Source organism: Oryctolagus cuniculus, chromosome 21 (genome assembly GCF_051225735.1).
Source record: "Oryctolagus cuniculus isolate XC-2025 breed Fujian yellow rabbit chromosome 21, ASM5122573v1, whole genome shotgun sequence".
Taxonomy (NCBI): Eukaryota; Metazoa; Chordata; class Mammalia; order Lagomorpha; family Leporidae; genus Oryctolagus; species Oryctolagus cuniculus.
The window spans coordinates 35,297,104-35,323,807 of record NC_142887.1 but is presented as its reverse complement, the minus strand read 5'-3'; the positions used below and the strand labels follow the sequence as shown (position 1 = coordinate 35,323,807).

The 26,704-nt window shown below is 48.6% G+C and overlaps 1 protein-coding gene across 3 annotated transcripts in view; it reads right to left on the bottom strand.

The window, feature by feature from the left end:
• The window catches only part of HIRA (histone cell cycle regulator), a 99,155-nt gene that overhangs the window by 56,691 nt on the left and 15,760 nt on the right, over positions 1 to 26,704 (bottom strand). The window contains exons 2-5 of one of the 3 annotated variants that reach the window (XM_051837242.3): positions 15,083 to 15,145; positions 13,494 to 13,604; positions 12,210 to 12,300; positions 11,005 to 11,099 (exon numbers count right to left, since the gene is read on the bottom strand). In XM_051837242.3, coding sequence (XP_051693202.1) covers positions 11,005 to 11,099; positions 12,210 to 12,300; positions 13,494 to 13,604; positions 15,083 to 15,145 — 360 coding nt within the window. Of the gene's footprint in view, positions 1 to 10,715; positions 10,785 to 11,004; positions 11,100 to 12,209; positions 12,301 to 13,284; positions 13,425 to 13,493; positions 13,605 to 15,082; positions 15,146 to 26,704 lie in introns of those variants that run through there. The other 2 variants (XM_051837244.3, XM_051837243.3) reach the window with 2 other exon arrangements.

Here is a 26,704-nt window from a genome sequence, read left to right as displayed (position 1 = left end):
TGGGGTGAAGGGTAGGGTCTTGCTTAGCTTTCTAGCTTCGGTGCCTGGAGCAGAGCTAGAGTACATGAAGAATGACTGGGGAATTGAAGAAACAAACTTAGCAGCAAGTTGGGAACTAATTCTTTCCTGCCGTAAAATTTTTAAAATGAGATGTAAGGAAAATATTCAAAATTTCCACTGTGCTATTTTCCATGTTTTTCCTTTGCTCTTCAGTGGCAGTAAGACAGATTCTGTGCACTGCACTGCACTTGGTTTCACACTATGCAGGCACTGGCATGCTGCACTGCGTATTCCTACTGCCTGTGTGTGCTTCCTGGCTTCTTTTGCTGTGCTCTGTATTCGAGGCTGTTGAGAGCATTCACTGCCATAAGCTGACTACCACAAGCAGACCTAACTGAACACGGAGCATTAACTGGGTTCCAGTTTTCCATGCCAAGAAACCACATGTGTATGTCACTCTACACTCTAGATGTTTTCTCTGAGACTCATATCCCAAAGTGGGGATCCTGGGCCGAGCACCTCAACATTCTCAATGGTCTGGATTCTCAAAATCATGGACTACTATTCAAAGACCTCTATGGCAACAGACATGCTCACCCTGATTGGACATTACATGATGTACACACGTGTCAAGACACCACAGGTACCCCATAAATATGTATGATTTTTATGTGTCAGTTAAAAATATAGAAATTATGGGGAAAAACAATTATTTTTATGCTTTTACATTTCTATAAGCTGAGCATGCACTCCAAAACTCTTATCAGCAATGAGGATTACGATGTTTTTATTTATTTATTAATTTTTTTTTTTTTTGACAGGCAGAGTGGACAGTGAGAGAGAGAGAGAGAGAGAGAGAGAAAGGTCTTCCTTTTCGCCGTTGGTTCACCCTCCAATGGCCGCAGCGGCCGGCGCGCTGCAGCCAGTGTACCGCGCTGATCCGAAGGCAGGAACCAGGTGCCTCTCCTGGTCTCCCATGGGGTGCAGGGCCCAAACACTTGGGCCATCCTCCACTGCACTCCCGGGCCACAGCAGAGAGCTGGACTGGAAGAGGGGCAACCGGGACAGAATCTGGCGCCCCGACTGGGACTAGAACCCGGTGTGCCGGCGCCGCAGGCAGAGGACTAGCCTATTGAGCCACAGTGCCGGCCATGATGTTTTTCCTTCTAATTTATTAAGTATATTTTAATCAAACTCTTTATTTTTAAAGGCAGAGTTACCGGTAGAGTTACAGACAGAGAAGGAGAGGGAGAAGGGGGGGGAGGAGAGAGAGAGAAAAAAATCTTTCATCTGTACTGCTTCACTCCCTAAATGGCAGCCACAAGCCAGGGCTGGGCCAACATGAAGCCAGGAGTCAGAAACTCCATCTGGGTCTCCCACACGGGTAGCAGGGGCCCAATCATTTGGACCATCTTCTGCTGCCTTCCCAGGCACATTAGCAGGGAGCTGGATCACAAGTGGGAGAGCTGGGACTCCAATGAGCATTCATATGAGATGTCAACATTGCACGAGGAAGCTTAAACAGCTTGTACCACAATGTTGGCCCCTTAATCAAACTTTAAAAATCTTTTTACTTGGTGCTGTGGTATAGTGGATAAAGCAGGCTGCCTGCAATGCCAGCATCCCATATGGGTGTCAGTTCGTGTCCTGGCTGCTCCACTTACAATCCAGCTGTCTGCTAACAGCCTGGGAAAAGCAGCAGAAGATGGCCCAACTTGGGCCCCTGCTACCCACATGAGAGACCTTTAAGAAGCTTCTGGCTCCTGCCTTCGGCCTAGCCCAGCCCAGTCATTGTGGTCATCTGGGGAGTGAACCAGCAGATAGAAGATCTTTCGCTCTCTCAATCTGTGTCTCCCTCTGTCTATAACTCTTTTAAATAAATAAATATTTTTCAAAAAAATCTATTTACTTGAAGGAGAGAAAGACAGTGAGCACTTCCATCCGCTGGCTCAGTCCCCAAATGTCTACAACAGGCAGGAGCTGGGAACTCCATCCATGTCTCCCACGGGGCTGCAGGAACCCAATTATTTGAGCCATCACTGCAGCCTCCTATGGTCTGCATTAGCATGAAGCTGGAGCTGAGTATCAAACCCAGGTAGTCTGAGGTGGGACCAGGCATCTTAAGCTAAAGGCCTGTCCCTTAAGTCTAATACTGACAAAACAAATTTTTAAACATTTATTCATTTACTTGAAAGGAAAGTTACAGAGAGGCAGCGACGGAGAGATCTTCTATCTGCTGATTCACTCCCCAAATGGCCACAACAGCTGGAGCTGCACTGATCCGAAGCCAGGAGCCAGGAGCTTCTTCCAGGTCTCCCACATGGGTACAGGGGCCCAGGCAATTGGGCCATATTCCACTGCTTTCCTAGGTGCATTAGCAGAGAGCTGGATTGGAAATGGAGCAGCCAGGACTTAACCAGGTGCCCATGTGGGATACTGGCACTACAGGAGGTGGCTTTACCCACTACGTCACATCACTGGCCCCAGTATTGAAAGATTTTAATGTGAACAGTGAAGTGAAGTGTTCTTATGTCTGTCTATTCTCTAGAGTTCTTTCTGGACTACCTGCTCACACACTGTGACTGTGTTCTGGAAGGTCTTCCTGTGCAGTGGGCCTAAGAAACAGAAGCGAGATGCCTACAAAACCAACAAGAACTTCCTCCAGAAGCCAGAGCCCTGGAAGGGCGGACGTGTGACCGTCACAGTTTCACCACAGTGCCCAAGTCCTAGGACGGGGAAGACGTGATCAGGGGAACACGGGAAACAACGTGGTTTTCTTAGCAATTCCCAAGCACTATTCACAAGGCAGACACTAGCTGCACATTTTACCTTTCTGTACTGTAAGAGGTTTCTGTAGTAAATGGTATTCTTTATTCTCCTTTGTGATTTCTACTGCTTGTCAACTTAATATTCCCCCTGCTAGAAGGCTGATAAACAGTCAATTCTATTTTCTCCTGGTTTAATTATTTAGAATGTTTATTCCTGTAATACCTGGAACGTATTTCTGTGTATGCTATATTTAGTATGCTAAACTGATTTCTCCTCCCTCATGAGCTGCTTAGTGGGTAGTATGTCATGTGTAGGAAAGAACTCTCTTGCTATTTTTCCTAGTGACACCTCCTAAACAACACGCCAAGCTCTTAGGTACACTGCAGCCCCACTGAGTGTGCTGGGTCTGTCGCTGAAACTCTGAGTGTCCCCATCTGCAACCCAACTTCTCCTGCCGCCGCTCTCTGAAGTCACTGCTACATTTCCAGGAAGTGCACATGGGACTCCCTCTATGCTCCAGGTTTGCGGTGTCTCTCTTCAGACTGCATATACCACTCCCTTTCCGTCTCCCTGTGGATCTGACATACTGAGACCCGCACTTCACTCCAAGACTTAGACTTCTGGTCACTGTTGTTCTCATCATCCTTCACTGACTTCAGAGGCTCTTGGTTCCTTAAACTCCTCCAATCGCCTTGGTTACTACCATATTTATCTCCTTCCAAGACACAGCCCTGCAAGCCTCCTCCCAGCCCTCCCACACTCCAGACAGTTCAGAGCTTCCAGGCTACCCTCATGCCCAGCAGTTCTGTACCACCGCCAGGAGCCAAGGTCTGCTTAGGCGCAGCACTTCCATGTGGGCTGCCCGCCCCAGGGCTCACCTCTGTCCCTCTGCAGCTGAGATCCCATCACCATGCCCACTTCCCTCCTGTCTTCACAGGTGCCAGACAAAGTCCAGCCTGCTTTTGCTCAGCTCACACACCCCCAACCAGGCTTTGACCCACCACCAACATGAACTACACTTAACAGGGTCACTGTGGCATCCACGCTGTTGCCCATCAGGCCCATGTGACCCCATTCCCTCTCCTTCAAGGGCTCCCTCCAGGGCCTTAACTGCCTCTCCGCTCAGGTTCTCTAGCCAGTTTCCTCGCTCCAAGTCTCCAATCTTAGACTCTGCTCCCACCTGAAACTCGGCCCTGGACTCAAGACTCCCATTTCCCAGCGCCTACACGGCACGTGCATCACACCAGCAGACAAAACGTGCGTACGACCAAACTCTGAAATATGGCCCCCAACAGACAGATGTCTCCATCTCAGCTTGCACGAACTGCATCCTATCCATCACTCAACCCCACAGTCAGTGAAGAATTGGATTCCTCTGCTTATCTCATACCCTGGGTCCAATCTCCCAGGCAATCTGCCTCTGAGCACTTCTCACCATTTGCAGATTACAACACCTGTCCTAAGCCACACCGTCTGTCACTTTTGCTATTACAGCAACCTCCTCAGCTGGTGTCCCAGTGCTTCCCTAAGCCCCCGTGACAGACTACACACAGCCAGGACAGGTCTCAATCGCCCTGCTCACAAGCATATGGAGCCTTGTCTCACTCAAGAGGAGCCTGCACAATGGCTCTGCAGGCTCTCCCGCCACTCCCTCTAACACCCAGTTGGCTCCCTCATCAGGACCTTACCCTAACTGTCCCCTTCTCCTGGATGGCCACATGGCTGTCCCCCACCCTCCACTGGGTTGCCCCTCCAGCGTCACCTTCTCAAGGAGGTCTGCTTCAAAATCCCTGGTTAACATGGCACCCCTTTCCTGTTGAGCTCCCCAGCACTCACGTTCTGGTTCCATGACTCTCTCCCTAGTGCTCATCCTCAAGTTTCCTCCATGACTATTCTTATTGCCTCGTCCCTTGTACAAGAATGGAAACTCCTTGAGGGAAGAATAGCATTTGGGAGGCTGACATTGTGGCATAAAAGGTTAGGTCACCACTGCTGTTCGAGTCCCAGCTGCTCCACTTCCAACCCAGCTCCTTGCTAATGTGCCTGGGAAAGCAATGGAGGATGGCCCAAGTATCTGGGCCCCTGCACGCACATCAGACTAAGAAGAAGCTCCTGGCTCCAGGCTTCAGTCTGGCCTAGCCCTGGCTGTTGCAGCAATTTGGGAAGGGAACCAGCAGATAGAAGATATCTCTCTCTCTGTAGCTCTGCATTTAAGAATGGTGCCTGGAATGTACCAGGTTCTCAATCAAAATATGTCACATGGGTGAAGAAACATTAATCTGGGGGAAAAAGATGTATTTTATTTAGTCTTTCCATTTATGAAGTGGTCATTTTATACCTGTTTGGGGTTTCTTAGAGATTTCATACATTTCTTGGTAAGATAATTCCTGGAGCTCTCAATTTGATCCTATTGTGTGAGAGTTCTCTTTTTATCATGCAATATCCTAACTATTACTAGTAAAAGATAATTAAAAATTAATTTTACCTGAGGCCAATTTGGACTAATTTTGTTGGTGCTGAAAGTAACTTTCAGTGTTTTATTTTGTTATGAGATCTTCATTTCTTTGGTTTTGGTTGATATGAAATAATGCTACCCTCATTTCAGTCTTGTCTTATTTTCTGGCAGATGTTAATGCTGATTTCTGTTGAGCTGTACTGCAGAAATTCCAGAGGCACAAAACAAGTGACAGCATCTATCCTTGTCTCTTCTTGAAATAAATGGGAACCTGGGGCTAGCACTGTGGCACTGACATTCCATACGAGTGCTGGTTTTGTCCTGGCCACCCACTTCCGATCCAGCTCCCTGCTAATGGTCTGGGAAAAGCAGCTGAAGATAGCCCAAGTTTTTAGGCCCTGCCAGCTTGAGAGACCTGGATTAAGTTCCTGGCTCTGGTCTGGCCCAGATCTGGCCACTGTGGTGATCTGGGGAGTGAATGAGTAGATGGAATCTCCAACTTGCTCTTTTATTTTTTTTTTATTTTTTTTTTAACAGGCAGAGTGGACAGTGAGAGAGAGAGACAGAGAGAAAGGTCTTCCTTTTGCTGTTGGTTCACCCTCCAATGGCCGCTGCTGCTGATGCATTACGCTGATCTGAAGCCAGGAGCCAGGTGCTTCTCCTGGTCTCCCATGCAGATGCAGGGCCCAAGCACTTGGGCCATCCTTCACTGCACTCCCGGGCCACAGCAGAGAGCTGGACTGAAAGAGGGGCAACCGGGACAGAATCCGGCACCATGACCGGGACTAGAACCCGGTGTGCCGGCACCACAGGTGGAGGATTAGCCTAGTGAGCCGTGGTGCCAGCCATGCTCTAACTTTTAAATACATAAATAATTATTTAAAAGTAAGTAAATAAATGGGAATCAGGCTTTATTGTGAACAGTAATATTTGCCATTGGTTTTGAAAAGGAACAAGATTCTGTTATAGAAATAGTTTATATAAATTGTTTTTAAATAAGATCTTTGTTATGATTTATTTTATTTATTTGAAAGGCAAAGTTACAGAGAGATAAAGGGAGGGACAAATCTTCCAACTGCTGGTTAACTCCCCTAATGGCCAAGCCAGGAGCCAAGAACTTCTTCTAGGTCTCCCATGTTGGTGCAGGGGCCCAAGGAACATCAGCAGGGAGCTGGATGCCCCATCACTGCGGCTGGGCCAGACCCAAGCCAGGAGCCCAGGATTGCATTCGGGTATCCTATGCACTTAAGTCATTACCTCCTGCCTCCCAGTGTATTAACAGGAAGCTGTGTTAGGAGTGGAGTGGAGATTTGAACCCAGGCACTGCAATACAGGACATGGGCATTCCAAGCGATATCTTTTAACTGCTGCACCACAACACTGACCACAGCATTTTTTAAAAAGTATTTCTCTTAGGAAATGATACTGAATTATCTAATAATCACTTTAGAATACCTCTTAAGATGACTCTCTGGACTTCCTTATTTAGCCTCCTAGTATGTATGTTATTTTAGTAGGTTCCCATGTACATTGCTTTGTTTTGTTTTTTGTGTTTTTGTTTTTTTTTTTTTAGATTTTAATTTATTTGAGAGGTAGTGTTACAGAGAGAGGGAGACACAGAGAGAAAAGTCTTCTACCTGCTGGTTCACTCCCCAGTTGGCTGCAATGGCCGGAACTGAGCCAATTCGAAGCCAGGAGCCAGGAGCTTCTTCCCAGTCTCCTATGTAGGTGCAGGGGCCCAAGCACTTGGGCCATCTTCTACTGCTTCCCCAGGCCATAGCAGAGAGCTGGATCGGAAGAGGGGCAGCCAGGACTTGAACCAGTGTCCATATGGGTTTTTGGAATCACAGATGGAGGCTTAGTCCATTACACCACAGCACCGGCCCCTACACTAAATTCTAACACTATAAACCATATTTAATCATAATGAATTACCACTGTCAAATGTTATCCTATTCACTAATATTGTTCCTGATTTTTCTATCTCATATTAATTTATATTTTTATGGTTATTATTATCAGGTTTTAGAAATAGGGTATTATCCTCCTTTGAAGAATGCATTCTATTTAATTTTTTAAAGATGTATTTAGTTATTTGTTTTATAAGGCCTTATTTATTCACTTGAAAGGCACAGCTAGAGAGAGGCAGAGACAGAGACAGATAGCTCTTCTATCTGCTGGTTCACTCCCCAAATGGCGTCAATAATCAGAGCTGGGCCAGTCTGAAGCCTGGAACCTGGAGATTCTTCTGGGTCTCCCACACAAGTGCAGGGACCCAAGGACTGGGCCATCCTCTACTGCCCTTCCAGGCCACAGCAGAGAGCTGGATGAAAAGTAGAGCAGCCGGGACTAGAACCAGCACCCACATGGGATGCTGGCACTGCAGGCTGCAGCTTTATCTGCTACGCCACAGTGCCAGATCCTATAATTTTTTTTGAAGTCTGAAACATGCATCGACAAATAATGTAGGATCAGGAACCCTCTCTGAAGACAGTTTTCAATTTTTTACTAGGTGAACTCTGTTCAGGTTTTCCTAACCATATGGTTATCAATTATAAAAATATGCATTTTCTATAAAATTATCTATTTCTTTTAGCATCTTGTTTGGTTTTTAATTTTTTTTTTTTCATTTTATTTGAAAGGCTGAAAGATATAAGAGAGAGAGATAAAGAGAGAGAGAGAGGCTGGCACCGCGGCTCAATAGGCTAATCATCCACCTAGTGGTGCCGGCACACCGGGTTCTAGTCCCGGTCGGGGTGCCGGATTCTGTCCCGGTTGCCCCTCTTCCAGTCCAGCTCTCTGCTATGGCCAGGGAGTGCAGTGGAGGATGGCCCAAGTGCTTGGGCCCTGCACCCCATGGGAGACCAGGAGAAGCACCTGGCTCCTGCCTTCGGATCAGCGCGGTGCACCGACTGCAGGACACCGGCCATGGCGGCCATTGGAGGGTGAACCAACGGCAAAAGGAAGACCTTTCTCTCTGTCTCTCTCTCTCCCACTGTCCACTCTGCCTGTAAAAAAAAAAAAAAAAAAAAAAAAGAGAGAGAGAGAGAGAGAGAGCGAGAGAATGAATATCTTCTATCAGCTGGTTTGCTTCCCAAATGACTGCAGTAGCCAGGGCTGAGCCAGGTTGAACCCAGGGAGTCAATGCAGGTCTCTCATGTAGGTGGCAGAGACCTAGCCACTGGAATCATCACTAAACATGCCTTCCAAGATGCTACCTTCCAGTAGCAGGAAGGTAGAATCTGAAGTAGAGCTGGGACTCAAAACAGATACACTGATGCAGGATATCGTGTCCCAAGCAGTGGCTCTCAACTGCTGCGCCAAAGATCTGACACTTGTTTTGCTTTTTAGCTTAAGAGTATAAACATTATATTGGGGCTGGCGCTGTGGCACAGAGGGTTAAGCCACCGCCTGAAGTGCCAGCATCCCATATGAGCGCTGGTTTGAGATCTGGCTGCTCCACTTCCAATCCAGCTCTCTGCTATAGCCTGGGAAAGCAGAAGATGGCCCAAGTCCTTAGGCCCCTACACCCACCCAGGAGTAGGCTCCTGGCTCCTGGCTCCGGATCCACGCAACTCCAGCCACTGAGGAGTGAACTAGCAGATGGAAGACCTTTCTCTCTCTCTCTCTCTCTCTCTCTTTCCATCTCTCCCTTTCAAATAAATTAAAAAAAAATACATCTTTTAAAAGAAAGCATTATATTGTACTCTTTGACTATTTCTTTTTTCTGCCTGGGTTAAATGTTTTTTATAGACTTTTTACTTTTAACTTTGGATTTTTCCTTCCTACCCCCAATTCAATATGCCAAGTATCTTTTTCATACTTGGCTTTTCAGAGGCCTAGCACTTTTTGATTCATTTTTCCACTTATTCTTCTTGAATGGTTCTTCCCAGACCTGCTCTGAGGTCCAGTGAAAAAGGACTGGCAGGTCCTCCAGCTGAAGGCAGCTAACATCACCTGCCTGGTAAAGGAGATGGACACACGGGGTGGTGGTGGCAGGAAGAAAGCTGAGGTCATGGGCTTGGGCCGACTCAAGTCAGGGGTCCTGTGGAAGTCCTCATCCCAGCCCATCTCACACCTGACTACCCTCAAAGACATGTGTGCCATGTGCCACAGAAGCCCAGTTACACTGCTCTGTGAGTTGCTGTCAAACAAAGAGGGGCAAATTATACCTTTTATTGTCATCAAACAATAACACTCAGCTACCGTTTCATCCCTCACCCACGGGACTCCCTCTGCAATCACCAAGACGTGATCTGTTCACTTTCTGCCTGTCTATGGAGTACCTGATGAGCAAATGCTGCCAAGAGACAGAGCTCACGCCGCCCAAATCTCTCATCCTGATCCTCTGCCCACATTGCTGCTCTAGACTCAATCCCCAGTTTTCTGACATTTCCTCCCCACCCTTAAGGCTGGCACATCCCCCCCCGAAGGAGTTTCTCTGCGTATAACCCTGCAGTCCTTACGTCTCAGTAGGGGACACCTCTGGCCATCTAGGCACCCAGCCAAGAACCTACATCAGCCCTCCCTGTGCTCTGTAAATCAGTCTCCTCTTCCTCCTCTATCTCCCAACTACCCCAGGCCTAGTTCAGGCCCATGCAGCTTCCCTCTGACCCACAGGACCCTAACCCTTTCTCACACAGCTGACAAGAGTGACCTCCCTCCTGTGCTTCAAAGCTTTTAATGGCCCCCGTATCTTCCTCATGAACAGGTCAAGTGTGTTAGCAAAATTATCTGTGGCCCCATCACCATCTTGCACAGTAAACTTTGGTCCTAAACCCAGCCTGGCTTGCTACAAAGTCAGGTGACCAAATGGCCCAACCACAAGCGTCAGCTCCACCCCGACCCTAATGGGATTCATTGCTCCCACTTCCCTAACCCCTGCAAGACTATGACAGGACCCCCTTCCCACACACATGCTCTCTTGACCTTGCTCTTCTCTCTCGACCCCCTTCTCCCTTTCGCCCTCTCTCGCCTTCTCCCTCCAGCCTGTCGGGTTTCCCCCACTTGACAATAAACCTTTCCTTTAACTCCGTGTTTTGTGGTGGTCCTACAAAGTGAGCCTTCCCTGCCCCAGCCCTGCATGCTTGGCTTGCCTCACTCTTGGCTATTCCCTGCCTTGTCTGTAAAGAGCTAGCCATGGTGAAATGCTTCCAAATTACCAATCACACCAAGATTTTCTTGCTTCTGACTCCCAATCATCCCCCGAAAAAAACCCCTTCAGTCTCTTCCTGAGCTACACCACAGGCTTCCCGAGAAGTCTATGCTGCAGTCACTCTGGCACCTCGGGACCTAGCCAAGCACAGCGCATGGGCTCACACTGCTCACTGTCCACTGACCTTCCTCCTCTCGGGTCTAACTCTGTAAAATGTGCCTCTCTCCACACCCCATTGACTTTAAACAATCTCTAACCACATTCTAGGTAAAGTTGAGAAACTTTGCATGGGGCACCTGCAGGCTGGTTTCTGGGGAATAAATAAAGTGCGCTTACGGACTCAGTGATCCACTGATGAAGGTACTGATTCAGTTCAGCAGGATAAACAGCAGAAGGTGGGAAGTTCTACATTAAAGATATAAACATATACCCCATGAGGGCAGCAGTGGAGATGGTGACTGCACAGGCCTTGAGGGACAGGCAGGGGTGACCGATGGTGAGGGGAGGGACAGCCCAGACAGAGGGCAGCTTTAAGGACAGTCGCAGAGGGGACGTGGAGGTGCCGCTGCCGACCCGAGGCAGCTGCCAGGGATGCCCACCCGGCCCGACAGGCCGTCCCACTCACCGCCTGAGTGACTCCGGAGGATGGAGACACACCGCCACTGCTCCACATTGGCAAGCTTACCACTGGAGCCAAACACGGTGCTGGGGCCGATGTACCTGTGTGAGAGAGCAGTCAGACAGGCACTCATGGTGGGGAGAGGGCTCCAGAGGCTGCAGAGATGCTCCCTGTAGCACAGCTTATCATGGCAGACAGAACAAACCAAAAACAGACAATGGCTAGAAAGCACTGGCTGGCTGGTGAACAAAAGGGGCTGAGTGGGTAAATTATGATCCATGCACTTGATGAAGACTGCACAGCCATCACAAATCTTGCATGGGAATATGTTCTCAATGAATCATTAAGTGAAAGAAGCAGGCCACAGGACATCAGAGATAACATGATACTGCTTCTACCACTTATGCAAAGAGACAAATATGCATGTAACAAGGCTATCACTAGGCAGGGGAGATAGGTCGGGGAACAAGCACCAAAAATACCGAGATATTAACCATGGTTTTCTTTAGGTGGAGGGATTTTCAGAGATTTTTGTTTGTTTATATCTTCCTACTTTTCCAAATTGTGTACTAAATATTTATGTTGGTTATTTCAGATAGCAAAATCATCCCCCTGTAATGAATCACACAGTCCTCCCTCAGACTTGAGGTGGAGAAACCATGCGACTGCGGGATAAGCAGGTGTGTAGGGCCCATGGCTAACCGCCTCGGCTCATGTAAAGCTGTCCACCAACACAGAAAGAGAGCTTGCCGAGGCAGGCGAGCAGGCTGAAGGAGATGCGTGCCTCTGCTCTCAAAGCCATGGCCACAGGGCCACTGTGGCTGAGTGATGATGTGGGGTCGGGTACCCTGGCCTGGAACTGGCAGAGGGTGGGCTCTGGACCACCATTCCTGATCCATCAGAGCTTCACGACTTTCAGCCACTTTGTGTATTGGCGTTCCACATGAAAGCTCATCTGAGGAAGAACCAAACAAGTGCGGCCACCGTGTCAGCACGAGCAGGGGCCGGCTTGCCTTTCCAGGCGAGCCTGCAGCCCGGCGAAGGGCCGCTCCCGACTCCCAGTTCCTCTGTTCCTGACCTACGTGTGCTTCGCCATTTCTGAGGTCGGAGCTTGGGGGCACTTCAGCGGCAGGGTGGGAAAGGTGACTGTGGTAAAGACCAGCAAAGAAGCTTCTAAAAATAAAGTGTGAATAAAGGAAAATGATGCTTACGTAGCCCGCTTCCACACCATAATCAGTTTGTCATCTCCCCCAGAAGCTAAATACATCCCACTGTTTGACCACCGCACACAGTTCACACATGCTGGGAAGAAAAAAAAATAGGGTGATGAAAATCCAATAGTCACGCCCATTTGCTTTATGCAGAGCTTGGCAAGATGTAAAGGGTTTATAAAATCTACTCTGCCTAATCTATTTAAGGCATCTACTGTGAGACAGCCCCAGAAAAACAATTCAGTGGAAGTACTAACCTACTTGTGCTGTAATAAAAATTGCCAGAACAGTCTGGGGGTTAAAATATGTATCATCTGAGAATTGTTAGTGCTGAATCAAATAGTCAATGGGAGGCTGGTTCCCAAGAAAAGTGATAAATGGTAACTAAACCTCATGATTTCAAAAGGGCCATCTATTGATGACATGGATTTCTGAGTAAGGATTATTCTCAAAAATGAGAGTATGTGTTACAAAGGCTGAAGCTGCTTTTTCCAAAACTTTCAAGGGCGCAGCTAAGTAGAGTATAAAACTCCTGATTTCATTTCCCCCATCAAAGGCAAGCCTTTTAAATTTGGATTTTCTAAACTTGTCAGCACTGCAGATTGACTGAGGCTGCTGTTGTAGGCTAAAAGCAGCAGAAACTCCCCCAGGACCACTCACAGCTCAGCCTTTGGGAGAAGTGAAATACGACAGATGCTAACAAGGTTGGAGCCAACACACAGCATGTGAGTGACCTGTGCTCCGGGTCCCAAGGACATTGAGTAGCATATTGGGAGGACAAGAACACACAGAGTGAAGGAAGGGACTAATGTCCAAGGGCCAGCAACTATGATTGGAGCACCTTGGGGCTAGGAAACTAAGGTACTACGGCAGGAAAGGAAACCACGACACTGGCTAACAGCCCAGAGGGTCCTGGAAGAGAGGCCCAGAGTGACACAGTGCTAGCCTGAGACATTTTGGTGAGTTGTTTCTTATGCACCCTTCCCCAGAACCCTACTGTGTCCGGGTCGCTGGTCCCAAAAGCCCCATGGAATCAGGCAGTAACGACTCATGAGCAGGAAATCACCAGAGGTACCTGCAGACTGTCCAAAGATGGTTCTGTGGGCGGGCCGAGTCTTCTGCTGAATAACTCACCCAGGTGTGCAGCCAACATCTGTGCCTTCAGACAGCAGGCCGAGGGGAGTTACCGCCGCACGGGGCCTTATCTTTCTAATTACAAACACATGTGCTAACCTTGGGCACTCTGCCAACACGCAAAGCCTGCAAAGGGCCACTCTGTAATACCTAAGTGATTGTCCATCTGGCAAAGCATCTTGGGAATATTTTCATCCTTCTCGTCATCCTCCTGGAGGACTGGAGACATATTCCAGATCACAACCTTCCCAGAATCCTGCCCTGGAAGGAAGGAGCATGTACAGCTTAATGTGCAAGGAGGAGAAATTTGACGCTGACACATAATATTAACTGTGGGAAGTCCTCACTTAGCTTCCATGTATCATAACAGACTAGACTAAGGAAACCGAATTTGAATTACTAAGGTGCACTACAGAAAGGAAGAGAAACAAGTACTCATGGAGACCCAAAGCAGCATGGATTCAGCAGTAAGCCGAGCCCAACTTGGCTTTATGGAAAGAACACGAATGGAAATTGGGGGTGGGGACGGAGCTCTGCTTTGGTCTCTAACATGGGTCTACCAGGGCCCCTAGGAGGTCCTCATCCCTTCCCAGGACCCAGACTCCTTGTGGGTCCCACGACCCTTTCAGCTCTGTGCATGTGTGCTCTAGAAAGCAAGGAACAAAGCACAGTCCCTACCAGGATTTCCCTCCCCTTGTAGACACTGCCTGGAACCCAGAGCTGTTCCAGAGCTGACTGGATGCTTTGAGATCCCAGTGTGAAATGTGCCCTGAATATAGAAGGGCTCATTACCTTCTTATCTGCTCCTGCAGTCACCCATAGGTGGGAGATTAACCAAAAGAGGGGATTTAGGGTTCCTGTGGTCCTAAGCTGATACACTGCTCTGCTCAAAAATCTATCTGTGCATTTTACTAATGCTGTCTCTTCCTAAGCTTCCCATCACTAATAACTAACAAAGGCACATACCTTCATTTAAGTTTCTACCATAGGGGAGGAAAAACCAACAGACAGCTGGAAATGGGCATGCTACAGTCACAATGACTTTTGGGCAACACGCAGAGTTCCTCAACAACTCTCCCAGGCCTCACTAACATGAGCAAGGCGGTGAGGTGTGCCTCCTCCATGGACTCTGTGGATGAAGGCCAAACCCGCCATTCCCCAGCCAGTGCAGCACCCTTCTAGGAGGCTGCAGGCTCACTCACAGCACGAGGCAGGACAGACAGGCCGCGCTGCCCACAGCGTCCCTGCACTCCTCTCTGCTCCCCGCCTGGCCTGAGGATGGGGAGCTCCCAAAGGCATGTTCAAGGTGCTGCGGAGGGAGGCAGGTTGGGGGAGGCCCGCCCCAGGGGAAGCTGCTGGGGATGCTGGGCGCTCCGTGGGAGCACACCTTCCACCACAATACATACATCTCGTGTTCCGGTATGAAAGGTGGGGTTGTCTTTCCAAGTTAACTCAAGAAGTCTGGGCTTGAAGGTCCAAATTAATTTTAACATTCTCTCAATACATGGGAATTAGAATGATAAACCTGGCACCAAAAGATTTATAGAGTGCATACCACAGCAAAAATAAAGAAAAGAGGATTCTGATTGCACCCATACAGAGAACGGGTTGTAACTGTTCACTTTAAATGAGCCCCATCCATACTACAAAACAGCACACATTCTCTCCAACCAAGGGAAGCAGAGCAAGGTGGCAGAGCTGTGATGCGCTTGCTTCCTTTTTTTACTCCCAGGACTTACCTTGTCCTCCAGTTGCAAACTTGGTCCCGTCAGGGTGAATATCGACTGAAAAAATCGGCTTGCCTGGAAACAAAGAAAAAAACCAAACACATCTAACTTGGCTTTTATTCTCTGGAGAAGAGCAATATACTCAAAAAGTTTACAGTACTGCTTATTCAAGTAATCTCTCTGGTCACTACAGTTTGGACACGTAACAGGCTCCAGACGCATCACCTGTGGGTAAGCGTAGAGTGATCCAACGGTTTCATTTAAAGTCTCAACTGCTGGAAGGCATCAAGCAACATTAGAGTCGAAAATTCAACAGCGGGACAAAGCACTCTATCACTACCAGTGACAGGGCGCACAGGGTGCCAGGGCACTTTCCTGCCACCTTCCGGGGACAGGGGTTAGTAAAGGCTGCTTGTGATGAAAGCTGAGTCACAGGTGCACATGAGCAGACACATCCCTCTTACGTGGGTCTGCACTTAGCGGGCAGCATGGACAAAGGAGCCCTCCCTGGATGCCAAGCAGGACAGCCACAGCACAGGGGTCTTACTTCCCACAGAACCCTCCGGGTGTCTGTGCTGCACCAAAGTCTACACAAGGCCCTTGGTGGCATCTCCTCTGGGCGACCCTCCTGCAGAGTACGTGCTCCACGAGAAGCTGGGTGTTCTGTTCCTCCAGGGAAAGGGCTGTAGCTGCTAGTCCTCAGGAGCCCTATACAGCTGAGTAGGCAAAGCCCGTGAAGTTGGACGGGCAGTGGGGTGGACTTAACTGGTGAGAATGCCCTAAGAATTCCAAGTCTACTTCCGAGTCCAGCAGACTGTGGAAGGCAATCTTGGAGCCTCACTCGGATGGGCATTTGTCCAGCTCTCTGGTCCGCTTCCAGGCTGAAAGCATGAGATCTACAAGTGCCCATCAGTTGTAGTGGTGGTCATCACCACATGCCCAGTGCCTGGTGAGTGGCAGCTCAGTAACGTTTGTACTATGACACACCTGACACAGGACAACGGACTGGGCATCAGTGACTGCTGATGGAGACAAGCAGCTGTTGTCAAGCCTCTCTTAATTGAAGAGGTGTGTCTGTCACCAAGAGGAGGCAATGTGGACACTGGCATGAGGGCTGGCAGCTCCAGAATCACAAGTGCAGGCGGGGAGAGGCAGGCGGCAGCTGCCTGAGGGCCATGAAAGTCCCACCAGGGCTTCCAGGCAAGTGTGAAAATCAAATGCTTCTACCCAAAAGACAATGTCCAGCACATGCCCCAGGCGGCCCCCAGTTCACCTCAGCTTCCAGGCACAGCTGTACAGTCTGATCAAGCATGAGCTCTCATAACACAAGTGGGAACCCGCCTTCCTTCTTACAGGTGATTGCATGGTACTGGGGGAAACAGCTGTGCCAGGCACTAGTGAGTAGGTGTGCCAAACACGAGCACTCTATTTTATCTCAGGGCATCAGTTAAAACCTTTGGGAAGTATGGAATTCATTCGAAATATCATCTCTTACATTTAGTGAATTCCGAAACAACAAAGCTACTACAACTGGTGCCTGTCACCATTGGCAACTACAGCCTGGTCCCAACTTCCCTTGGTTACTCCTAGGCCCACATTTAAGAGCCAGAGCTCTATGGAGACAGGTCAAGGTTAGCCAGACAGCTGCTGACCATCTTGCTAGTGCACATGCAAGGTACTCAAAGCTGTCACACACATACAGGGGACTCTAGTGCTGGTGTGTTCCAATCAATCTTTTCAGGTTTCCTGTGACAAGCCACTGGCCAGCCTGTGCTCTTGTCAGCTTTGGAGGAACGGACTGGTTGGGGAAGCACTCAGAGATGCAGGAGGGAAGATAAGAGAATTTGCAAGCCATTCTCCCTTTAGGGCCTGGGCAGGGTAGACTCTTAATTAGTTTCATCTCAATTTTGAAGAGAAGAATACAGAGATCTATAGGCAGTGGGCCAAACAAGGCAGGTGCTAAGGGCCCAGGTGAGAAGGATGGGAGGGCTCCACCTGGTGCCTTTTCATCCATGCACTCAGGTCTACACTGGCATGCCTGTGCTCTTCTTCCCTTAAAAGCTTGGAGGGGAGCGGCTGTGAGAAAATGGCTTCTGGGAGACAGGAAGTGCTTTGCAGGAGAGCCTCCCAAAATATAGAAAGGGCATTTGGGGCTGTGGGTCCAGCCTTGAGTCATGCAGATGCTGCTGTTCCAAAAGCCATGAGGAACTGTAAGACTGACAGAGGGTGGGGCCAGTGCTATGGCATAGGGGGTTAAGCTGCTGCTTATGTCTCTGGCTTCCCATATTGATGCTGGTTTGAGTCCTGGCTGCTCTACTTCCATTCCAGTTCCCTGTCAATGTGCCTGGGAAAGCAATAGAAGATGGCCCAAGCACTTAGGTCCCTGCACCCACATGGGAGACCCAGATGAAACTCCTGGCACCTGGCTTTGGCCTGGCCTAGCCTCAGTTATTGTGGCCATTTGGGGAGTGAACCAGCAGATGGAAGTACTCCGTCTCTCCCTCTCTCTCTGCAACTCTTTCAAACAAATTAATTAATTAAAAGAAAGACTGGCTGAGGCATCTAGCACTGAGGCCCAAGCTGTGAGCCCTGTAAGGCATCAGAGGGCAGAGACAAATTAGCACCACTAAGACTCCTGTGAAATTCAGAATGGAAGACAGTTTCTTTTTTTTTATTTTTATTTATTATTATTTATTTGACAGGTAGAGTTATAGACAGAGAGACAGAGAGAAAGGTCTTCCTTCCGTTGGTTCACTCCCCAAATGGCCACCACGGCCGGCGCTGCGCTGATCTGAAGCCAGGAGCCAGGTGCTTCTTCCTGGTCTCCCATGTGGGTTCAGGGGCCCAAGCACTTGGGCCATCCTCCACTGCCCTCCCTAGCCACAGCAGAGAGCTGGACTGGAAGAGGAGCAACTGGGACTAGATCCCAGTGCCCATATGGGATGCCAGTGCCGCAGGCAGAGAATTAACCTAGTATGCCATGGTGCCGGCCCCAAAAGACAGTTTCAAGTATGGTAAGGACAGCAGCAGGAGGGGGAAGACTTGGACCCATTAGCAAAGCCACCTCTACCAGGGTTCTTGGGGAAGCTCCAGCAGGCCAGCCTCCAGCAGTGTCTTCCAGCCAGAGCCACACCAGGGCATTTCCTGAGGAACTCTGCCTTTCCAATGCCACAACCAACCCTCCCCAAACACTGACATAGTCTTGATGTTCTGATCTGCCCTCAAATCACTCAGGTGGCACAGCCTGGGCATCCTTCAAATCTCACATCACTCTCTGGGGCAGACACATCTGACAGCCTCTTTTCACAGTTGAGGAGGACACTGAGGTGCACAGAGAAGTTAGAAAAGCACCTGAAGCAGCCAAGCCTCCGGCTCCAAAGCTTGAGATGTTCAGTACCGTGCCGTGCTGTCCAGCTAGGTGATGCTGTAAGGGACAGGGTCTGGTCTGCTGTGACGGTGAGGATGACACTGCCTGGAGGGAACCCATGCAAAGCCCACAGGTGAGAAATAGGGGAGGGGGGAGAGGGGAGGAGACAGCACAAGCTCACACCTTGTGGCAAGCGCACTGGGTCCTAATGACCTGCTGACTGGAGAGCACCCTGCAGACCTGAGGCTGTAGCCCAGGCACGACACTCACTGCTGCTTTGCTACCTCAGGAGGTCCCAGTGAACCACATCTCAAGGTTCCCACCCTCGTGGGCTTCCCTAGCCTTAAAGTAGGATTAGCCTAGCCTTGTGGCCTGTTTTAACCCTCAAGATGTGACAGAATGCTACTGCAGTTCAGGGCTGAAGCCTAAAAAAGGGCTGGCAGTGCAATTCTGCTCCCTGATAAGTCCAGCTACCCTGAGGCCACCATGCTCTGAGGTCCAAGCTGGTCACATGAACAGGAGCCAAGAGCCCAGACAACAGTGAGAACCAAGGCCTGGGACACAGGCAAGGTGAGCTGGTCTAGCCCTAAGCTTTGAGCCATTCCAGCAGACTCCACAGAACTGGGAATGAGCTGAACCTGCCAAGCCCTGATTATTTTAAGCCAGTAAGGTTTGGGGTAGTTTGACATACAATGAGACAATTCATTTCACTTTTCTGCTTAAGCCAAACTGGACTGGGCATCTGCCATTTAACCAGGAAAGTTCCAGGTGACTGAGCAACAGTCCTGATGAGCAATCAGCAGAGAGCATCCCCAGTGGCCTTCTGAGAGCTTTTCAGTCCCTGAAGTCATCAGACCCCTAAAGAGGCACATCAGAACACTAAGTTGCGTGTCCCAGGCCATCCTGACTACCCAAGAGCTGGGCTAGGCTGAGCAGCGGGCTCAGCTGCACAGGCACCAATCCCAGCCAATGCCTGCTTTTCAGATCACCCCACTCACAACTTCAGCTACATGTTCTGTAGCGCACGGTCCACACTCGCAGATCTCTACTATGGGCCTGATACTGGGCCAAGCAATGGGAGAGTCAGGATGCATAAAGCATTGCCTCAGCTACAGGAAGCTTCCAGGTTATCACAGGAACCTCACTGGCAAAATGCTTGTGATAGACAGCCACATGGTAGAAGGCCAACTAACTGAGCCTGGGGATTCCTGCAGACATGAACAACTGAATCAAGCCCCAGAGGTTGAAGAGTCAGCCAGAAAGTGGGGAGATTTTAGGCAGAGCCTCGACTGTGGCACATGGCTGCCTAACACGCCTGCATCCCACATCGGAGTACTGGGATCAGTCCCACCTTCACTTCTGATCCAGCTCCCCACTAAAGGACAACCTGAGAGGCAGCTGGACTTGGGTCCCTGCCATCCACATAGGACACCCAGATGGAGTTCCTGGCTCCTGGTTTCAACTTGATTTGTTCCAGCTGTTGCAGGCATTTGCGGAGTGAACCAATGAATGGAAGAGCTCTGTCACTCTGCCTTTCAAATAAATAAATCAATCTTAAAAAAAAAAAAAAGGAAAAAAAATGGCCTGATGTGTTGCTGTAGAACCAAGCATAAGATGTCAGGCAGGGCCCCACAAACCATCAGGAAGCTCAGGCCATCCTCTAAGGCCCCTTGACACAGGAGTACACTGAGGTGGATTCTCATTGTGGATCCACAACCTTTGTGTGTTAGATTGATGGAGGAGGGGTTTTTCAAGGCTCTCGGGAAAAGGTGGGAATAAGGTTTGGGAACAGGTTTGGGTTTCAGCACTAAACAGCCCTGGGTTGAACCCTCTGCCCTGCTGCTTACAGCAATGCAGCCTTGACTAAATCACTTGATCGCCCCCAAACACCAGTTTGAGATCAGGATGCAGGCTGGTGAAAGGTGGGACTAGCGTGTCTGCCACCCTGCTTCGTTCCTCAGTGACGCACAGAGGTCAGGTGGAACAGAGCAGTGGTGCTGCTCCCTACCTCCTCACCACACCAGGCTGTTCAGTCCCAGGGAAAGCAGTTCATCACATTCCCCATCTAAAGAGCCCTTTGAGGTGGAGCTGAGGAACCGTTACAGAACTTAGAGCTTAGAGAACTTAAAGCTTAGAGAACCGTTCCCGGGGGCACCATGTGATGACGATAAAGGCAAATTCCCAGCCACCTCTGGCTCTGGGCCTTTCTTGGTACACATAGACAAAAGATAAATGAATACGTACCCAAGACTCTAGTGATACTGGACAGCCTCCTATATTCTCAGAAGAGGGTAGACCAGCATGCTGTCCCTACAAAACCACCTCTGTATTTCTCTTCCAGGTCACCCCCTACCACCCCTTGCCAGACCCTCAGCCTACTCACAGCACCTTACTGACATCCCTGAGAGGGCTGTCATAGTCTACTTGTCTTGGGGTCTGCTGATCTGACAGCAGCAAAACAAATGCTTTCCATCTGGTAGGGGATAAAGAATAGGTTAAATTGAAAGAAAAAAACAACAACCACCTGGGATTACCACGGGACAGAGTTAAATAGAATCATTTCCTTCTCATCAGGATAAAGATTCCTGGAGGAGGTCCACACATGGAAAAGTAAACTCAGGGCAGGGAAAGCCGGCCAAAGACGCAGGAAGGTTGCCAGTCAAGAGTGGCTTCTCCTCCCCCACCCCTCAGGGGTCACACGGTCTTTTGGTTTAGATTCCAAAAAGTTTCTGGGTTTTTATGCTCTGATAGCTCATTAGGCAGATTTGGCTGGAAGGTGTGTGTGCAAGCTCTGCAGGAGTGGAGGCCTTGGCCCACTGCACCCTGTTCCCAAGAACACTTCACCTATACTGTCAAGGGAATTAGGCTTAACAAACGTTGATAAACTACGAATTAAAGTGGGTGAATGTTTTGGAGCATTTATTAAATGAAAAAAGAAGATGCAAAACAATATTTAAAACATTAGGTGGGGGCAGATGACATGATTCCACAAAAAATCCTGTTAGCTCCAGTAAGTTAAATAGGATGTAAGGGCCGGCGCTGTGGCTCACTAGGCTAATCCTCCGCCTATGGCACCGGCACACCGGGTTCTAGTCCCGGTCGGGGCGCTGGATTCTGTCCTGGTTGCCCCTCTTCCAGGCCAGCTCTCTGCTATGGCCTGGGAGTGCAGTGGAGGATGGCCCAAGTGCTTGGGCCCTGCACCCGCATGGGAGACCAGGAAAAGCACCTGGCTCCTGCCTTCAGATCAGCGCGCCGGCCGCGGTGGCCATTGGAGGATGAACCAACAGCAAAAGGAAGACCTTTCTCTCTGTCTCTCTCACTATCCACTCTGCCTGTCAAAAATAAATAAATAGGATGTAAAAGCAATAAGAATTAGTTGTGGTTTTATATGTTAACAATGAAAACTCTGAAAACGAAATTAAGAAAACAATCCCATTTACAATAATCAAAAAGAAGAAAATACTTGGGGATAAATTAAGCAAGGAAACTTTTGCTTGTACACTAAAAAGTACAAAGCATTGCAGAAGGAAATTAAAGATACAAATGAATGGAAAGATACCCCACATTCACGGCTTGGAAGACTTAGTACCTTAGGATGCCAAAATTACCCAAAGTGATCTACAGATTTAACGTGATCTCTATTAAAATCCCAAAGATTTTTTTTATTTTGTTTCAAAGATTTTATTTATTTATTTGAGATGTAGAGTTAAAGACAGAGAGAAAAGTCTTCTCTGCTGGTTTGCTCCATAAAAACAGCTGGAGCTGGGCGCATTCAAAGCCAGGAGTCAGGAGCTGCTTCTAGGTCTCCCACATGGGCACAGAGGCTTAAACACTTGAGCCATCTTCCACTGCTGTCCCAAGCCAAAGCAGAGAGCTTTGTGTGCTGGGACACAAACCGGCACCAATATGGGATGCCACCACTGCAGGCAGAGGCTTAGCCCACTATGTCACAGCACCAGCCCCCCAAGATATTTTTTGCAGAAAAAAAAAAAAAAATCTCCATTCTAAAATTCATATGGGATCTTAGAGACTCTCAACAGCCAAAAGAATCTTGAAAGAGAACAAAGTTGGAAGACTCAGACCTCCTGATTTCAAAACTTACACAAAGCTATTGCAATCAAAACAGTGTGGTACTGGCATAAAGAAAGATGTATAGATCAATGCAACAGAACAGAGAGCTTGATTGCTGACAAAGGTACCAAAACCATTCAATGGGAAAAGGGCAGTTTCCCCAAAAAATGTTTGCAAAACTGCACATGCAGAAGAATGAAATTGAGTCCTTACTAAAAGCATATACAAAAATTAACTCAAAGGGGCTGGCGCTGTGGCATAGCAGGGGCTCCTGCACTCATGAGCTCCTGGCTTCGGCCTGGCCCACAGCCTCAGCCACTGCAGCCATTTGGGGAATTAACCAGTGCATAGAAGATCAATCTATCTTGGCCAGCGCCGCAGCTCACTAGGCTAATCCTCCACCTTGCGGCGCCAGCACACCGGGTTCTAGTCCCAGTCGGGGCGCCGGATTCTGTCCCGGTTGCCCCTCTTCCAGGCCAGCTCTCTGCTATGGCCAGGGAGTGCAGTGGAGGATGGCCCAAGTGCTTGGACCCTGCACCCCATGGGAGACCAGGAGAAGCACCTGGCTCCTGCCATCGGATCAGCGCGGTGCGCCGGCCGCAGCGCACCGGCCGTGGTGGCCATTGGAGGGTGAACCAACGGCAAAAGACCTTTCTCTCTGTCTCTCTCACTGTCCACTCTGCCTGTAAAAAAAAAGAAAAAAAAAAAGATCTATCTTCCCTCTCTTTCCTTCCCTCTCCGTATCTCTGCCTTCCAAATAAATAAATCTAAAATGTCTTTAAAAAAAAATCATGTCTCATGTCTTAAAAAAAAATCTAAAAATGAAACAAAGATTCATATAAGACCTAAAACTAGGCAACTCTTAGAAGAACACCTGGGGGACAAGTTTCATAACAATGACTTGGCTATGACTTTTTTTTTTTTAGAAATGATACCAATAGCACAGGCAATAAAAGAAAAAATAGACAAACTGGACTTCACACTTAAAACATTTTGTGTATCAAAGGCCACTTATCAACAGAGCAAAAAGACAAACCACAGAACAGGAGAATTTTTTTTTTTTTTTTTTTTTTTGACAGGCAGAGTGGACAGTGAGAGAGACAGAGAGAAAGGTCTTCCTTTGCCGTTGGTTCACCCTCCAATGGCCGCCGCGGCTGGCGCACTGCGGCCGGCGCACCGCGCTGATCCGATGGCAGGAGCCAGGAGCCAGGTGCTTTTCCTGGTCTCCCATGGGGTGCAGGGCCCAAGCACCTGGGCCATCCTCCACTGCACTCCCTGGCCACAGCAGAGGGCTGGCTTGGAAGAGGGGCAACCGGGACAGAATCCGGCGCCCCGACCGGGACTAGAACCCGGTGTGCCGGCGCCGCTAGGCGGAGGATTAGCCTAGTGAGCCGCGGCGCCGGCTGAACAGGAGAATATTTGCAAGTCACATATCTAATAAGGAATTGATATTCAGAATATATAGAGAAATGTTAAAACTCAACAACAGCAAAAAAAAAAAAAAAAGTTCAAAAATCGGCAAAAGACTTGAATAGGTATTTTCCCAAAACAAGCTATACAAATGTCAAAGAAGCATATGAAAAGATGCTCAACATTTCAACATAGGGAAATGCAACTTAAAATTAGGATCACAGTGAGGGATCACCTAACATGCATTAGGATGGCTTACTATTAAAAAAAAAATAGTAAGTGTTGGCAAGGATGTGCAGATATTAGAACATTTGCACGCTGCTGGGGAAACTGCAGAATGGTGCAGCTGCTATGGAAAATAGAATGGTAGATCTTCTGAGAGCAAAAATTAATTCCCGTGATCCAACAGTTTCATTTCTAGGTACATATCCCAAAAAACTGAAAGCAGGGTCTTGAAGAGCTATTTATTTATACACTCATATTCAAAGCAGCATTATTCACAACACTCAGGAGGGGGAAGTAACTCAAGTGTCCATGAGTGTGTAAACAAAGTCTGTCCACACAATGGAGTGTCATTCATCCATCAAAGCGAAGAAGTTCTGATATCTGCTACAATGGGGAAGGGCTTAAAAGACAGCATGTTCAGTGAAATAAGCCAGTTACAAAAACACAAATACTGCATGACTGTTTAGAGGAGAAATCTTGACTAACCAAGTAACAGAAACACAGAGTAGACAGTGGGCGCTAAGAGCTGGGTGGAGGAGCAACAAGGAGTTGTTACTTGATGGGGACAGTTTTACAGGAGAGAAAGTTCTGCAGATGGCTACCTACCAATTTTTTTTTCTTTTCTTTTTTTTTTTTTTCTTTTTTTTTTTTTTTTTTTGACAGGCAGAGTTAGACAGTGAGAGAGAGACAGACAGAAAGGTCTTCCTTTTGCCGTTGGTTCACCCCCCAACGGCTGCTGCGACCGGCGCACCACACTGATCCGAAGCCAGGAGCCAGGTGCTTCTCCTGGTCTCCCATGGGGTGCAGGGCCCAAGGACCTGGGCCATCCACTGCACTCCCTGGCCACAGCAGAGAGCTGGCCTGGAAAAGGAGCAACCGGGACAGAATCCGGCACCCCGACCAAGCCTAGAACCCTGTGTGCCGGCGCCACAAGGCGGAGGATTAGCCTACTGAGCCGCGGCACCAGCTTACATAACAATTTATATTGTGACATTACTGGATCCTATAGTTAAAAGCTGGTTAGGCAGCGGCGGGTGTTGGGGTTCAGCGGGTTAAACCACTGATCGGGACACCTGCATCCTATGTTGGTGTGCTGGTTCAGAGTCCTGACTACTTCACTTCTGATCCAGTTCCCGCTAACCCATCCTGAGAGGAAGCAGATGATGGTTTAACTGCTTGGGCCCCTGCCACCCATGTGGAGCTCCAGGCTTCTGACTTCCAACTGGCTGTTGCAGGCATCTAGGGAATGAACCAGTGGAGGGAAGATCTCTCCCCCCCAACTCCTGCTGCTACTTCAAGTAGGTGAAAATAAGTCAACATTTTAAAAATCTGATTAACATGGTACATTTTATGTCATCTGTATTTTGTAATTATAAAAACGGTACCTAAAACCAAAATAAAGCAAACTAAAACTATATGCTGTTTTGTGTGTGTGTATACACTGGAGGAATGTGGGAGGCAGTGACCGTGGCCATAAAAACTGTTAAGTATCTTGACTGTGAGGTAGAAAGACAAATCTGGGCCGGCGCCGTGGCTCAATAGGCTAATCCTCTGCCTTGCGGCGCGCCGGCACACCGGGTTCTAGTCCCAGTCGGGGCGCCGGATTCTGTCCCGGTTGCCCCCCTTCTAGGCCAGCTCTCTGCTGTGGCCCGGGAGTGCAGTGGAGGATGGCCCAAGTCCTTGGGCCCTGCACCCCATGGGAGACCAGAAGAAGCACCTGGCTCCTGGCTTAGGATCAGTGCAGTACACCAGCCGCAGCGCGCCGACTGCGGCGGCCATTGGAAGGTGAACCAACGGCAAAGGAAGACCTTTCTCTCTGTCTCTCTCTCTCTCACTGTCCACTCTGCCTGTCAAAAAAAAAAAAAAAAGACAAATGTACATGGGTGACAAAACTGTATAGAACTAAACACATTTTCTCACAAAAATTAGTTTAAATAAAACTGGGGAAATCTGAATAAGAAAGGCAGATTGTGTCAATGTCAACATAACATTATATTACAGTTTTACAAAATGTTACCACTGGGAGAAACTGGGCAAAATACACAGGGATCTCTCAGAATCTGATACAACTGCAGGTGCTGTACAATTATCTCAATAAGAAATAAATATACACAATACACACACATACATAAGTCCTATCTTTATAAAGGTAAGTATCAAAACTCCAGTGGTTAGGATATAATAAAACTGATTATTTTCTTATGCACGTGACAATGTTCATATTCTATAACCAGTGACCCCTATGCCAGTGACTCTTGGAGAAACTCATCATATTAGTATTAACCTGCATGTAGGTAACACCTGCAGCTACCCAGACTGCAACACACTCTGGAACAGAACTCCCCACATTCCCACCCAAACCTACCCTGATGTGTTCTGTCCCATCCTGAGTAAGGCCAAACCTTGAGAAGAAAAGCCAACAGGCCCCACGACCTTACTGATGTTGCCCCTGCCTCCTATCCCACCACTGGGTTCTGCCCTGTTCCTGCACTGGGCCTTTGGCTAACTCTTTGGGCACTCCAGAAGGCTCTGATTCCAGATACACACAACAGCTCCCTTCC